Here is a 15,436-nt window from a genome sequence, read left to right as displayed (position 1 = left end):
CCAAATAAACTGCCATTCTGGGGGCGCCTGGGGGGCTCAGTCGGTTAAGCGTCGGACTTCGGCTCAGGTCATGATCTTGCTGTTCGTGGGTTCGAGCCCCGCGTCGGGCTCTGTGCTGACAGCTCAGAGCCTGGAACCTGCTTCCGATTCTGTGTCTCCCTCTCTTTCTCTCTGCCCCTCCCCTGCTCACGCTGTCTCTCAAAAATAAATAAACATTAAAAAAATTTTTTTTCTTAATTTAAAAAATAAACTGCCATTCTGGTTCAGGGAGACCTTCTTCCTCTCTAGGGTGGTCACATCTCTTCTCTGGAGTCACGTTGCCATCCCCAATATCGAGGCCAGAAGGCGTTAGTGGGGCTCCTCATCCTCACTGGTTCTTAGGGTGAACTCATGTCTGCCACTGTCACGAAGACATGTTGTGTGGGGACCCAGACACCCCCCCCCCCCATTTCTTCTCCCATGAGTCTTGAAGTCTGGGGAGGTTCGATCCTGACTGGCACCCTGTCAGACATGAGATGTATTCAACAGAATAGAGAAAGATCTCCCCAGAGCCTTGAGTGGCCCCGAGAAGCCCTCCTCCATGGTAACTGGGATTCCCTCCTTGTTACCCCAGGCAGCAATCCTTTGCCCCGGTTCCAGCTTCTCCCAGATGCTGAGGTCCATGGCAGGGTAGAGAGATAGACAGGGACACGTGCACATGTGTGCGTGAGTGTGTATGGGGGCCACACACACTCAGGTGGGTCTGGATATAGAGGAAAGCAAGGAGAGAGTGCCACATTCTGCTCTCACTAATGCACTGTGTGACCTCAGCCCACTCCATCGCCTTCTCAGAGCCTCGGTTTCCCCCGGCTGTAAAATAGGGGGTTAATTGTCCCTCCTAGGGAAGCTAGGAGGGTTAATTGGGCAATGGCTCTGAAGTGTCTAGGAAGAGAAGGAGATCTATAAATACAAGTGGTCATTAGAGGGTATTTCACAGCCATTTTGTGGGCCCCAGTGTATTATTACTATTATCACTGTTATTGTTATCGCCACTGTCACCCACTTCCCGAGTCTCTGCCAGCTGGGTCGGGGCTCCCAGGTGACGAAGTTATGCTCCTGAGCCCAGCATCCCAGCCAATGGCCTCACCGAACCCTCATCCTCCGCACTCAGGGTGTCTGGGGAACCTTCAGGAGGCTAGTGATGGTGACCAAGATGGGGCTTTGACAGGAGAGGGTCAGGAACCCAGAAGAGAGAGGGAGACAGGGCCCACCTGGGGAAATTCACTTTGTCCCTTGGTATGTTTCCAGTCTGCCATGGGAAGCCTGGACTCAGAGAAGCAGACACAGAACTGTGGTCCTCGGGGTCCGCAGGGGTGGAGAGAGGCTGAGGGCAGGGGAGAGGCTGAGGCAGAGAGAGGAAAATGTTACCAGACATGGTAAGATGGGCTGATTGGTAGGAAAGGATTCCTTAAAGAGGCAAATGGCTCTTCAAGGAGCTTTTGTAGTGGCTAGAACATACTGTTTCCAGGTGAAGCAGGGCACAACCTTGGCAAACAGTAGGCACTCAATGCATGCTTGTTAAAACTCAATTTCTGTGCTTGTCTTTCCCTTGCAGTAAGGTTAAGACAAACCAACCAACCACCCAACCACCCGGCATCTGCTTTTAGAAATGCCTTGGATGCCCCCTAGTGGCAACAAAGAAGGCTGAGAGGGCTGAGAGGTGCCTTCTACCTAAAGGGCTTCTCCCTGGGAGGGGAGTGGGGAACAGGGGGGAAGGAGGGGCCTGCCCTTTTTTCCTAAGGCTCCACAGATCTCATCCCAAGGGGACTAAGGGATGGAAAGAACCAGGTAAGAAGGAAGAATCCTGTGGGGAAGGAAGGGCGGAATGTTCTTGCTGGAAGATTCCATGGCAGTTGGTGGACAGTCATCGGTCTGGCAGGGCAACCAGAGGACAGAAGGAGTTGAGAAGTCAGGGTATGGGTCAGGAGTGGCATCCCATGGCAGTGGAGAAAGAGGGGTGGCTGTGTGTGTGCACCCGGGGTACGGGGTAGGGTAGCTGCCAACGGGTAATAGGGAGACACATTTTACAGCCTCTGTCACTGTTCTGTGCTCATGGAAGACTAAGGAAATGCAGATCGTTGAAACCATAGATGGGCCTGGGAGGAAAAAAAAAAAAATCAGGATTCACTTAAACTAGGTGTTTTTGCCTGGGTGCTTAAGAGTGTCAGGGGTCATTTGAAAAGTCGGCAAATCTGATTTCTCTGTAGGTGGAAAGGGAAGACAGGAGAACGTGGAAAAGCAGAGGAGGTCAATGGGAGAAGCAGAGGCTACTGGGAAAATCCTTAAGGGAGGATGAGCAGGCTTTAGAAGGTTGAATTGGCTGGAACTCTTCAAAAATAAAGCGATCAAGCTTGGGTTGTAGCTATGAGTGAGGACCAGCAGCTAAGTCAAGGGCGGACACTGATATTCTCCTGGCTTCCGGACACCCAGCACCTGCTGCACCACACCTTTCCCACGAGGCTCCAGAAGGAATCTGGAGCTTCCTAAGGGCAGAGACTGTGGCTCTGCATCCCTTTCTCCCTCCCTCTGGTGCTCTCTCACCCATCCTTGGGGACAGATGCATTCTCTGGTACTGATGAATGAAAGGGGGCAGCTGCATGCCAAAGGGAAGGACAAGGAGAATGTCAGGAAGCAGGAAAAGCAGGGGAGAATGAAGAGGGAAGGGGGTGAAGAGGCAGACAGGGAAGGAGAGGCGAAATGGAGGTGGAGGAAGCTGGGCCTGGAAGAGAAGGGAAGTCCATGAAAAGTGTTAAAAGGATGCAGTCGTTTAGTCAGTCAACAAACACTCTGCACCTATCACATATCACACAATGTGCTGGGAGTGGAAGGTGCAGTGGTGAATAAGACAAAATGGGGCTTTAAGGGGTGGCAGATGGGGAGTTTGTAAGTGAGAAAGGGGGAGAAATTGGCCACTTAGAGCAAGAAGAGGCTAAGCATAGTTGGAAACAAGAAGGGAAGTATCACAGAGAGAGAGAGAGAGAGAGAGAGAGAGAACGAACCTGCCTCCAGGCCCATCATTGGGTGAGACACAGCCAGAACCACCTGTCGGCCCTGGCTCCGTGAAGACCGAGGCAGGTAAGCTGGGCAGGGGAGAAATTCAGGAAGGGGAGGGACAGGAGTGGGTGGGGGTGGAGGGTCAGACTGTTCACAGTTTTTCACTTGGGCACCCACAGTGGAAAGATGTCTGTGCTACTGAGTGGTTCTCAACATTTGGCTGCCCGTTGGAGTCACCCAAGGAACTTCCAAACACCATCACCAGGGTCCCACCCCCAGAGATTCTGATTTTCTGGCCCTGGGATGGCACCTGGACTTCAGAATTTATTAATAGCTCTCCAATGAGTCTAAAGTGCAGCCAGGGAGAAAGCGAGCATTAGAAGCTGGCTGCCTGGCCTCCTTCCTCTCTGGTGAGAATGGGGGCCATCTTGAAAGAAGCGACCTGTGGGAGGGAAGGGAAGTTGTACGTGCTTTGAGGGGGTTGTAAATGAGGCTCCAAGACTCCAGTGGTTCTGACAAAAGGATAAGGGGCTCCTGAGAAAGTGCCCCCTTCCTTGGCTATGCCTCTGGTAAGAAAGGAGCAAGATAGCCTGGAAAGAAAGAGAAAACAAGGCAATGGCGGTCTTTAAAAGGGAAGAACAATTCAAGTAACTCAGACCTGCCGAATTTTCTGTTGTTGCACCCTGCTCCCCCACCCACACACATGCACACTTCCCCCCACCCCCTCTGCAGTCTTCATGATGGGGCCTCTGGGGGTGAGACAGGCACAGCTGCCACAAAAGGTTTGGCAGTGGCCCAGCAGGATATTCAACCTCACCCCCCCCCAAACTCCCTGCACCCTAATATAGCTGAGTCACTGAACCTGGGTGGAGTCCTCTGCTTGACAGTGAAGCAATCTGAACTTGAAAAATGGCCTGGGAACAGAATGTATGGTCTATATAAACAAGTCCTATGTAGATGTAATTGTATGCAAATATTCATTCTTTAACTCAACATACACTTCCTGCCAGTCCTCTTGTACAGGTTTCAAACCTTCCACTGCAGCTCACAGTGTATGTAGCAGGGGACAGATGTGAAAATAAAAATGCAGTGTTAGCGAGTGAAGCCCTCTGCAGTCTAGAGAAGGAAAAAAGCCGTGGTTCAGTGGGAGTTAGGTGTTCAGAGTTTGAGCAGGGTCTTGAAGGATGTTCAGGAGTTTACCAGGAGATAGGAAGGATAAAGCAGGAAGGGAAACAGAAGAGTAAGTGTTTAAGAAATGTAAAATATTTCCTTGAGGCAAAAGGGTAGGATCTGTAGAAAGGGAATAGGGCGGGGGAGGAAAGATACACAAGTGTGTGTGAAGGACATTGTTTGCCCCCTAAAAAAGGAGTTTGGGCTTTTCATCCAGAATGGCATAGGGAGCCAATGAAGGTTCTTAACTAGAGGAGTGATAGCTTTTTTTTTTTTTTTTTTTTAATTTTGAGAGAGAGATCAAGCAGGGGAGAGGGGCAGAGGAAGGGAGAGAGAGAATCTCAAATGAGCTCTGTGCTGAGTGTGGAGCACCAAGCCCAACTCAGGGCTTGATCCCACAACCCTACGAAAACCAAGAGTCAGATGCTCAACTGACTGAGCCACCCAGGCACCCCGAAGGAGTCTTGCTTTTAGAGTCTTGTTTTTCAAAGGCGAAGGCTGAGAGGGGTAGACTGGAAGAGAAAATTAACATTTATTCATCAATTACTGTGTACTGGGCATTGGGCTCTGTATTTTATTTGGTCACTCCAACTCTTTATGATAGCTTTTTTCAAGCTGCCAGTCAAGATCAAGAAAAGGAACGAAAAAAAAGGAAGGGAGGGAAGGGGGAAGGGAGAATAACTAGAAATTATCAGGGCGTCGCGGGTAGAAAGGTTTAGTATTGTTTTTGGAAACTTTGCTACACATTTTCACCTGAGTTTTAAGGTACTGTATCGGGGTTCAAGTGTTATTTCTCATTGCGGCTTATGGTGTTTTAAAAAAGAAAGAGAAGCCGCTGCTGTAAGGTGTAGGTGTGACTAGCCTCATTTTGCAGGTGAGGACATAAGGCGCAGGGAGTTTCAGTACCCTGCCCCTCTGTAAGTGGGACGTAAATTTCAAACCCAGGCTGGTCTGAAGCCAGCGTGGATTCCTGCTCAGTAATGCCAGGCAGCCTGCCCAAGTTACGCATGTACAGCAGACCTGGGAAAGAAAAACGTACCCGCGTCGCGCTTCCCAAGGGCTGTATGTACTCACACAGCACCTCATTCAAGGAGGTAAATCGGAAAGGCCCAACTCTCTGTCCGCCCAAGGTGCTGGACAGAATGTATATTCCAAGAGTGCCCTAGACGCACAGAATCGGATTATGGGCGGCAGCCCCGGGAATCTCCTTTTAGAGAGCTTCAGGTGATTCTGGGTGGACCGCCCGTTGTGGGGGAGGGGAGGGGCGGGTCGCTGCAATAACTAGGTAAGGATGAACAGGGGCTTGAACTGAGATGGAGAAATAATCCCTTCTCTCAGAAGTGTCACGTAGCCCAACTCCCGCTATTGTGTTGAACTCCGATGCCTCGCGGTACAAAGTCACCTGGGGGCTCATTTCCCTCTCCCGAAGCGATAAAGGCGAGGGAAATTTAAAAAAAAAAAAAAAAGGCTGGTGGCTTCCCACTCACCAGCCAAGGAGTTTGAGTAGCCGAAAAGCAGGTGGCTCCCGCCACTCCAGGGCGACACTAGATTGAGGTGTAAAGTGTGTACTATTTATAGGGCATTTCTGGGCCTCACCCTAAGGACTTCTGATTGGCTTTGGGGTAGATCTATCACTCATCTTTTGGGTTCGAGGTGGGTGGAAGGTCAACCACGACCAATACAAAACCACTCCTCAGCTAAGCCCCTCCCCATCTAGCTTCCTGTTGCTGTCCATCAACCACCTCGTAGGCGGGACTTCACGTCCCGCCAATTGGCTGACGAACATGTCGTTCACCCTTCAGTAGGTTTCCGGTTGGTGCCCTCTACTGTCCATCAGTGACATTTCACAAGTCTATTGGCCAAACCAACGTCGCTCTAGACGCCTCTCTCTGATTGGATACTAGTGCTGTCGGTCCCCAATGTACTGAACTCTTATTGGTGAACGCTGCCGTCGCTCGGGCGGTGGCGGGCTCCGGGATTGGCGGGTGCTGGGCGGGCGGTGTCAGGCTCTCGGTGGCGGCGGAGGCGGCGGAGGCCAGGGAGGAAGATGTCGTAATGAGCGGTGGGTCCTGACCGCTGCCGGCGGGGTCTTCCCGGCCCCCAAGGGTCGGGAAGACGGGCAGAGGCCGCAGGGAGGGGAAGCCGGGGCCGGGGGTTCCCCCCTGGGACCGGGCCTGGCGCCGGGGCCCGGCTCCGGGAGGGGCGGGGGAGGGAGGATTCCCGCCCGGAGGAGGAGCGGGGCTGGCCAGCCGGGCGGAGGCACCCGGAAGGGGGCGTTCGACTCCCCGCCCCCTCGGAGCCCGCTGGGCGGGAGGGCGGCGCTTCCGGGGGCTGGTGAGAGGTGCGGGCACCCGGGCGTGCCTGGCACCCCCTTCACCCAGTTGCCTACCCACCTCAGTGCTTCCGGCCTGTGGACACAGCCTGGGTCTGCTCCGAGGAGGCGGCCCACGCTCCTCGCGCTAGCCCTGTGTTGGGGGACCCTCCTGCATTCTGACTCGGTGCCTACCGGCGATTCAGGGCCCTCCCGAGTGCAGAGAGGGGCGAGGGAGTGCTTAAAATGCAGACGGTGCCAACCACATGGGCACTGCGGGGCCTAGAAGCCAGCCTGGTTCCCGATATACCCCAATGGAGAGATGGTGTGTCAGGACACGAGGGCACCGCCCCCCCCCCCCCCCCAAGGGCAGAGGACTTCTTGCCTTAGACTGCGACGTGGACATAAACCTCGTAATGTTTTCACTTGGGTCCTTGAACACCAGCTAGATACCCGCAAGCTCTTAGCAGAATTATGAGCCGTTTAAGAACTTGCTGACAAAGCTCCCAGCCTGTTAGCTGATGCTCCGTCGGTGGGACTGCTGAATCCCAAAAGCCAGGTGCAAACCTAAGGAATGACAGAAGAAATAAAACGGATATTTACTTTCTTTCTCCACCCTGCCTCCATCCCATTGCTGACTTTTGGTTCTCAGCCTCCTACCCGTGCTTCTTGGCTTATGTTCCCAGTGGCTTTCTAATTTTAGTTGAAAAGGAACTGTGTCTTCTCTTTGGGCAATTGAGAAACCTGTCCTCACCGCATTCCTTGGTTTTGACTCCAGTATACCGTCATGTTTATTTCTTAATTAACTTGATCCAGGGGGACTCCATCTGGCTTTTCTCAGTGCACATTCTCCCAAAGTTTGTTTCTTCTTGAGGCTACTTCTTGCTCCCTTATTTGTGGTTTCCTAGAGAAAGGGAGGGAAGAGCTTGTAGATCTGCTTTAAGCAAGGAATTGGCTCACAGTCCCCCATTATGCTGATTTAATTGCAGAAAAAAGGGTGATGACTGTTTCAAGGTCTACTAGCATGCACTGTCTACCACTTGGCATGCTGTACCCCAGAAGGCCTTGAGTATCACAATGGAGGGCTAAGCGTTGAGTTGGTATTTTGGATAAGATTTTTAGGGCTAGAAAGTTTAGGGTGTTGGCCAGTTGACAGAGAGGTTGTTGAGGGAACAGTGGTGAAGTCAACACCATAGAAGTCATTTTGATTAATAACACAAAGAAACCTGTTGTCTGCAATAATGAATATAACTGCAGTGTCTCGTTTTGTTTTAAATTCTTGTGTGCGATGAAGGGGGCTAATCTGTCAGACAACCTATCAGTTGGGCTGATGATGTCAATGTTCCAGTGGCTTCCAATAGGCATTAATACCTGTTGGAAATGGATTCTCATTGGCTGGGGCGATTGGTAAGTTTTCTAATTCTGGTTCTTCTGCTTGGTTGTACAGAGGCTTAACCCCTCTTCATTTAAAAGCAGTAACAACAAGGAAAAAAAAAAAGCCGGTCTGACATAATTATAAACTCCCTGAGCTAGGCTGCTAAAGACACAATGTCTTTGCCAAGGAGACCCAAGTGGAATTAGTTCATAATTGGATCCTCACCTCACTGCCCTGTAAGGGGAGCTGGCTCCAGGAGGAAGAGTTTGGCACCAGTGTTGACAGCACATAGACTGGCCGGCTTTTTTCTCTCAGATTCTATTAAAGTTTGGGCCTCCGAAGGCCTGTCGGAGGAGAGAAGCTGAAAGAAGATTTTGGCAAATATCTGGGTAAAGGAGCTTCGTGGCATAATAGCATATAGGGCAGTTCATTTTGATATCTTGTCCTTGAACTTCCTCGTTCTTTCGTTGATTACTAGCAGCCTTTTGGAGAAGTTGCAGGGTCCCTTGTAGCTTGAACAGTCCTTTACAATAGGCATGTGATAATTCCTGACTCTGCTTTCAGAGAGTATTGCCCAACCAGGGCCCTCATGAAGACATCCTAAGCTTGTTGCCACTGGTCGGTAGACCCTGGTACTGGCTTGAGTTCAGCAATCTTCTAGACCTTTGTCACCATACATTTCTATGATGGAAATGTAGCATCTTCTTCTGTGACTTACCTTCCCTCCCTCTGTTCTCTGTTTACCCACAAATTGGAAGGCTTGCTTCCAAGGATAGAAAAATGTAGTAATTAAAGTGTATACAGAGTATTAGAAATTGTAGAGATGTGAACTCTTCTGAGTTTAAACAATTATGGGGTCTAGTCTGAAACCTTGCGGGCTGAAGACTTGAAGTAAAATGTATTTGGAGAAGCGCCAGTACTTACGAGTTTGGATAGCTTAACGGGATTAGGGAACTTCTCATAAGTTCTAAACGAGGAACACTTGACCCACATGCTGGACTGAGAGGTGGACATCATTATGGAATGAATTCGTTGACGTTTTTGCTTATTTGTTTTTTGCTACGAATTAGGGTAAAAACATGGGGCATTACCAACTCCAGGGCACTGTCAGCCTAAGTATCAGGAAAGGATTAGAGATTGTCCTGGAAGAGATGTTCCCCAGTGGTACTGGTAGATTTGTCCAAGTTGACAGGATTCTGAAAGGGAAAACTGATTTTTCCACTGCCTCACGCGATGCTCGAAAGAGAACCCAGGAGCAAGCTCAGTCAGCACTCGCTGCTTAGCTTCCCCCACATGGCCAGGAGGTGCTCTTTCTGGGTGCTCTGAGGCCGTCACCGGCACAGGGCATTACCGTGTGCTTCTCATCAGGACATGCCCTGGGGAGCCGAGCTCTGCTCAGGAGCAAGGGAGCACAAAAGGGCTGAGCCCCCAGGTTAGATGCTGTTCAGTCTGTCCCCGTGAACGGCTTCGAGCAGTGTTGAGATATCCAGGCTGTTTGTGTCACCGGAAGAGCATGTGTGCAGGTCCAGCTGTTTGCATCCCTCCTTTGGACGTCTCATTCCTTAGCTGCAGCTGGTGTCAGCTTCAGAGTTGTGTGCTGTACCTGGCCGGAAGCCTCACCGCGTCATAATGCCAACGTTTAGCTTGGGGGACTGTTGTTTTTGAGACTGAGGGCTCTGAGATGCCGGTTTGCCCTTAGGCCATGACTTAGGCTGTTAGGTGGCCTCTTTCACCTCAGCCACGGGGTGAAAAGTGGCCCAGGAAAGACCAGCAGACTCTGGCCTGCCCACTGCCAAACGTCCTCTTTCTAGAGCTTCCTCTTTGGCGTATTTGTTAGCTTTCCACTGGGGCTCAGTGGAATCATGGAGCAGCTTCCCAGAGAGTGTGACTAGGGACTAAGAGACAGCAGGCAGGGCTGCGTGATTGAAAGTGGAGTATTTCTGCCCCTGGCCAGTGTCGGTCGTGCTGAAGGCTTCTCAGATTAGCCTAAAGACAGACCAAAACCTTTCCCAGCCTTCCGAACGGTAAATGGTAGGCCAACCCTCTCTTCCCAGAGGAAATGAAGTCAGTGCTCATTTCACAACTGGTCCGAGCCGGGGATGAATGTGGGCGTGACTCACAAGTAAATGTGCCAAAGCAGAGAAAACACGTGTTTGTACACAGTGGTCTTCTAGGGGGAAAAAGTGTATCTTGGTTTCTTTTTCTCTCCTGTTCCCTAAGAGCGGTCTGGGACCAAGTATTCTTTGTACCATTTCCTGGGACTGTTCTGTCAGGGTGAAGAGCTGCCCTGGGTCCCCACGCACTTCTCCAGTGTCCCTTCCAGTACCACTGGCTGTGACCCAGGCAGGATGCAAACTAGCAAATGACAGTCACATTTCGAGGAGGCATATTCATATAGCTAGCCCTCATTATCTTAACTCATTTGGAAAAGAATTCCCCTTCCCTGGTGCAGGTTCATTGAAAGAAGCATTGAAAAGCGGTGCCTGGTGTGTGGTGATGAGGTGTGTGCTTTGAGATCTTTGTCCGGGTGCAGGACTGGACTGTGCGGGTCTGCACACAGGTACTTGTCCCCGCGTGAGGCAGTGGGCGGGCTTGGGAGTTCCATCTGGGACAGCATCAGCTGAGCTGACCTGGCGGGTGGATTCCAGCCTCGTGCCAGGACATGCACATCTGTGGGTTTTCTCCTGTGGTTCTTAAAACTCCATTTAGGCTCTCCCACTCTGCAGTCTCCAGGATTCATTCACTCATCCATTCAAAAAATATATACTAGGCACCTACTATGTGCCAGGTAGGAGGGATACATGGGTGGGTAAGGGAAGGAGAAGTTCCTTGCTTTAGGAAGCCTACATCTTAGTGGGTGACAGTACATAAGTAACTACTGGATATTAGACAATGAGAAGTGGTACGAAGAAAAAGAGAAGACAGAAGAATGTGAAAGGGTGCAATTTATATAGGGTGGTCAGGGAAGGTTTCAGTGAGAAGGTGACATGTGAGTAAAGCCACGGAAGGAGGGGAGAGATTGAGCCATGCTCAGTCTGGGGTGGGGGGCGGGGGAGGGTGAGAACTCAGCCAAGGAGGACAGCAAGTGCAAAGGCCCTGAGAAGGGGCTGTACCTAGTGTGTTGGAAAGCAGCAGGGAGACCAGCGTGGCCGAAGTAGTGAAGAGGAGGGACAGGATAGGTCAGATAGGGTCCTTATGTGTCACGGTGGGGACTTCAGTTCTTACTTTGAATGGGGGACAGGATGCTCTTGGGGGGCTCTGAGCAGAGTACTGTGATTTCACTTAAGTGTGATGGGTCTCATTCTGGATGCATGTTGAGAGCAGACTGACGGGAACAAGGTCACAAGCCCGGCTAGGAGGCTTTTGCAGTTAACCCAGTGACAGATGATGAGGATCTGAATCTGGGTGACAACAGGTGGTGGTGAAAGCAATCAGATACTGAATGTATTTTGTACTTTCAAAATACATTTTCTACCTTGAACCGAAACACTGTTTGCTGGCTGTCATATGTAGAGTGTGGAAAAAAAGAAGGGTCAAGTATGCCGTACAGGGTTTTAGCACCGAGCTGCTGGAAGGACAGAATTCCATTCACTGCACAGGGAAGTTTGAAGGAGACACAGAATTAGGACGATACCAGGCATTGGTTAGATCTGAGATGCTTGTTAACATATCCAAGAGGAGGTGTCAGTAGGCAGTCGGATATACAAGATACAAGTTTGGGAGTCATCGTTATATAGAACCTGTATGTTACTGGTTGTTAAAATGCTGTGAGGCTAGATGAAACCGCCCAGGAAATAGGTATAGACAGAAGAAAAATAAATGCTGAGACTGCACCCTGGGGCAACTCAACCAGTTAGAATTTGAGAGGAGAGGAGGACCCGGCAAAGGAATACTTTGAAAAAGTAGCTAGAGACATAGATCAGCCTGGCAAGTCTGTTCCCGAAGCCAAGTGTAGAAAGTGTTTCAAGGAGAAAGAGGGGTCAGCTGTCAGATCAACACATAAAATAAGGTCTAAGAATTAACTGTTGGATATAGCAATGCAGAGGTCACTGGTGGCACAAGCAGTCTTTGTGGCATGGGCAAAAACCTGGAGCAGGTTCAAGAAAGACTGGCAGGAGAGGAATTAGGGGCAGCACTTATGGGTACCTCTTGCAAAGGGTTTTGTTTGAAAAGGGGAGAAATAACAGCTTTTAACTGCTGAAGGGATTTTTTTTTTAATGTTTATTTTTTGAGGGGGGGAGATGAGGGGTAGAGAAAGAGACCGAGAATCTGAAGCAGGCTCCAAACTGTCAGTGCAAAGCCCAACGTGGAGCTTGAACTCGTGAACCGTTAGATCATGATCTGAGCTGAAACTAAGAGTCAGATGCTTAACCAACTGAGCCACCCAGGTGCCTCGGGAATTTTTTAAATTTTTGTTGTTGTTTTAGAGAGAGAGAGAGGTGAGGAAGGGGCAGAGAGAAAGAGAAAGAATCCCAAGCAGGCTCTGCATTGTCAGCACAGAGACTGACACGGGGTTTGAACTCACAAACCGTGAGATCATGACTCGAGCTGAAACCCAAGAGTCAGAAGCTTAACCCCCTCAGCCCCCAGGTGCTTCAAACTGATGAAGGGAATTTTAACTTCCTGATGAAACCGTGGGCCCACTAAGAGGCCTGGCCTGAGCCGCCTTTGGCCTGAGGCATTAGCAAGCCGCCACTCAGAGTTGTTCTCATTTATGGAAAGTCAGTGAAGTTCCTTTTACCCTTACTGAGCTCCTTTATATGGTTATTGTGGTGCTGGAGGCTTGCTTGTCTGCAGTTTGGTGTTTTTAACCACCAGTGTTGCTGCTCCCTCCGTGCAGGCTGGTTCTCTCAGCCCATTTATGAACTCCCTTCAAGGTCCAACTTTGTTCTCTAAAACCAGCCACGGCTTGCTTTTCCCTTACCAACTCTGAATTCTTCCAGGCCAGGCAACTGGGAGAAACTGTTTTGTTGGCTTCTGGCCCAGCTGAGCTGACCAAAATAGCCTGCAGAAGGACTGTTTGTGCAGAGTGAAATTCCTCCAGGGGAAATACCATAGCGGATGGCCAAGAAGGCCATGGTAGGAACCCATGAGGCCAAAAAAGAAAAAAAAAAAAAAAAAAAAACAGGTACCACCAAATCCTGGCTATGGAGTTTGACCCAAGTTCTCTCCAAAGGGAAAAGAGCTTTCTAAGGCTTATTGTGGTATTTCTTAGGTCCCCTTCTCTCTCATTCCCTGTGTCTCAAGAGTAATGTTCTCAAGTGAAAGACCAGTGGAGCGGCCCCCAGTCTGATGGCCAGGGCTTCGGGGTCCTGTCTGAGGCCTCCTCCTGTTACCGGTGCTTCCTGAGCCAGGCCATTGGAGAGACCCCCAGGACAGACACCACTCATTGCCCTGTGATAAGGGAAGGGGCCTGTGGGACCTTTACACGGGCACACAGGACGGGCTCTTGCCCCAGACTTGGGGGTTGGGAGGGAAGAGGTCAGGAAAGATCTTCCCTGCTTAAGTGAATTATAAACCGAGCTGTAAGGACTGGAGTTAGCCAGACAAATGCCAGAAAGAGCAAGCTTAGGCTCCAAGTGAGAGAGGGCGTGTTGTAGTTCCAGAAATGGAAAACACTGAAGTGCCTGTGGGGAGAGTCTGAAGAGCAAGAGATAAAGGAGAGGTAGAGGGGGAGGGGCAGAGTGTTTTTGGCTTTTACAAGCTTATCCTAAGATCATCTGAAGCTATTGAAAGGTATAATGGGGGGGGGGGGGTTGGCGGCTGGATGGGATTTGCATTTTAAAGATTCTTCTGACACTGATAGTGGAGGCTGGATTAGAGGGGGCCAGGCCAGAGGCTGGGGAGCCATTTTGAAGACTCTGGGCAGTATTCCAGGCCGAGCAGAAGGTGGTTAGTGCCAGGGTCGGGGCAAAGGGGATGGAGAGTGGTGAGTGGATTGGAGAGAGGTTTATATTTAGGAGATAGACTCATGAGGGCTTGATGAGTCATAGGCAAAGAGGATGATGTTCAGGTTTCCTTGTGATTGGAAATGCCAGACAGAAGTTGGTTGCACCAGAGACTACTATTATTCATCGAGCCCGCAGGCACTGAAGGGCCCCTGTGTTGTGTGTAGCAGTGCAGTGAAAACCAGCCCGCCCTCCCCCCCAACCCTTCTGCGAATATCGAGACATTAAGCCTGTGATTATTTAATGGGTGGCGAGTGTTACCAGAGGGGTTAACCTCATCTCAGGGGTCTGAGTAAATGACAGCTGGGTACATAGTGGGCTCTCAATAAATTTTTCTGGGGAAAAACCAGGCTGAGACGTGAAGGGTGAGTAGGTGTTAGCTAGTAAAGAGAGAAGAAAGAGCCCTGAGCAAGGAAAGGTCAGTGGCAGAGATGAAAGCTTCAAGGATCTGGAAGAGGGCCTGTGGAGGCCGGGGATGAGAACGCTGGGGAGAGGATGGGCAGAGGTGGCAGCTCGGTGTGGGAAGTCCTGTGGCCCGCCCAGTGGAAGGCTCACAGAGGGCCGGATGTACCCGCCTGCCCCTCAGGAGAGCTGGGCCACATGCAGATCCAGGAGGTGGCAGTCTGTGGACAGTACCTGGAGCCCTGTGAGTGGGCATGGTCACCTGTGGAACAGGTGTTGGGTGAGAAGGATGGGTGCTGAGGAACAGAACCCGAAAGGGGAAGAGGAGGCTGGAGAGATAGGAGTAGATCCATGGGAATTTTGAGGCGTTGGGAATAGTCAGGGTCAAGAACTGCTGACGAGGGTCTGTTGGATCTAGCAGGGAGGAGGTCATGGGTGACCCACGCAGGAGCAGGGAGAGCAGAGAGCCAGGGTCAAAGTCCTGATGCTGCTGCTCAGGGAAATAAGCAAGTGAGAAAGGAGGGAAACAGTAAAGTGCCGGCAGCTTTTCCACCAGGCCTGTACAGAAAGAGCCCGGAGACTCAGGGGCTGCTTCTCAGCTGGTGTTCGAACTAGACTGGCTTCCAGTCTGGGGAAAGGAGAGTCAGGGGTGGTGCCATCAGGCCCTAGACCCCACCCCACCCCACCCCCCAGCCCTCCAGTCTGGAAGCCTCCCTTGATGCCCTTGGCATTCCTTGGAGCCTGAGAGAGCTACTGTTGCTTGTGTAATAAATCACTGTAAAACTTCACCAGCCAAGGGACTGTTGGGAAAGTTCTAGCTAACCTGAATTAATGAAAAGTCTGAATGGCACAACTCTGAAAGGAATGCAGCTTTTTCTTTCAAGAACGCTTAGGAAATCCCACTCACCAGTGCTGCTAAGTGTAGGTTTCAGTGACCGGATCTAAACTGCTGTTAAAAGCACGCAGTACAATTGAAATGGTCGAAGTGGCATAAAACAATTACGTGGTTTTGCGCAAGAGTCCCTTTGCAGTCTTCATACACTATTTAGCCTCCCTTTGAATAGTATGAGGACAAAGTTAAGCACAATTTATGTCCAAATTACACATTTTAAATATAAGGTTCCAAATTAATGAGGTTCTAAAGTACCTTTGATCATCGTCTTGCAGTTACACATCTATGCTTACTTCTGAACCACT

The 15,436-nt window shown here is 50.5% G+C and overlaps 1 protein-coding gene across 6 annotated transcripts in view; it reads left to right on the top strand.

Annotated features, from left to right (window-relative positions):
• Positions 1 to 3,094: 3,094 nt before the first annotated feature.
• SP2 (Sp2 transcription factor) overlaps positions 3,095 to 15,436 on the top strand; it is a 30,427-nt gene continuing 18,085 nt past the window's right edge. Inside the window, exon 1 of one of the 6 annotated variants that reach the window (XM_053212871.1) lies at positions 3,095 to 3,114. Coding sequence is in view for 2 of the 6 variants with exons in the window: in XM_027033954.2 (XP_026889755.1) it covers positions 6,259 to 6,265 (7 nt within the window). In the remaining 4 variants the exon portion in view is untranslated. Of the gene's footprint in view, positions 3,115 to 6,183; positions 6,266 to 6,937; positions 7,074 to 7,874; positions 7,922 to 15,436 lie in introns of those variants that run through there. The other 5 variants (XM_053212870.1, XM_027033954.2, XM_027033953.2 and 2 more) reach the window with 5 other exon arrangements.

The sequence above is a fragment of the Acinonyx jubatus genome, chromosome E1 (genome assembly GCF_027475565.1).
Source record: "Acinonyx jubatus isolate Ajub_Pintada_27869175 chromosome E1, VMU_Ajub_asm_v1.0, whole genome shotgun sequence".
Classification (NCBI taxonomy): domain Eukaryota; kingdom Metazoa; phylum Chordata; class Mammalia; order Carnivora; family Felidae; genus Acinonyx; species Acinonyx jubatus.
Note: the sequence above shows the minus strand (reverse complement) of the source record. Positions and strands in the feature narration are given on the sequence as shown.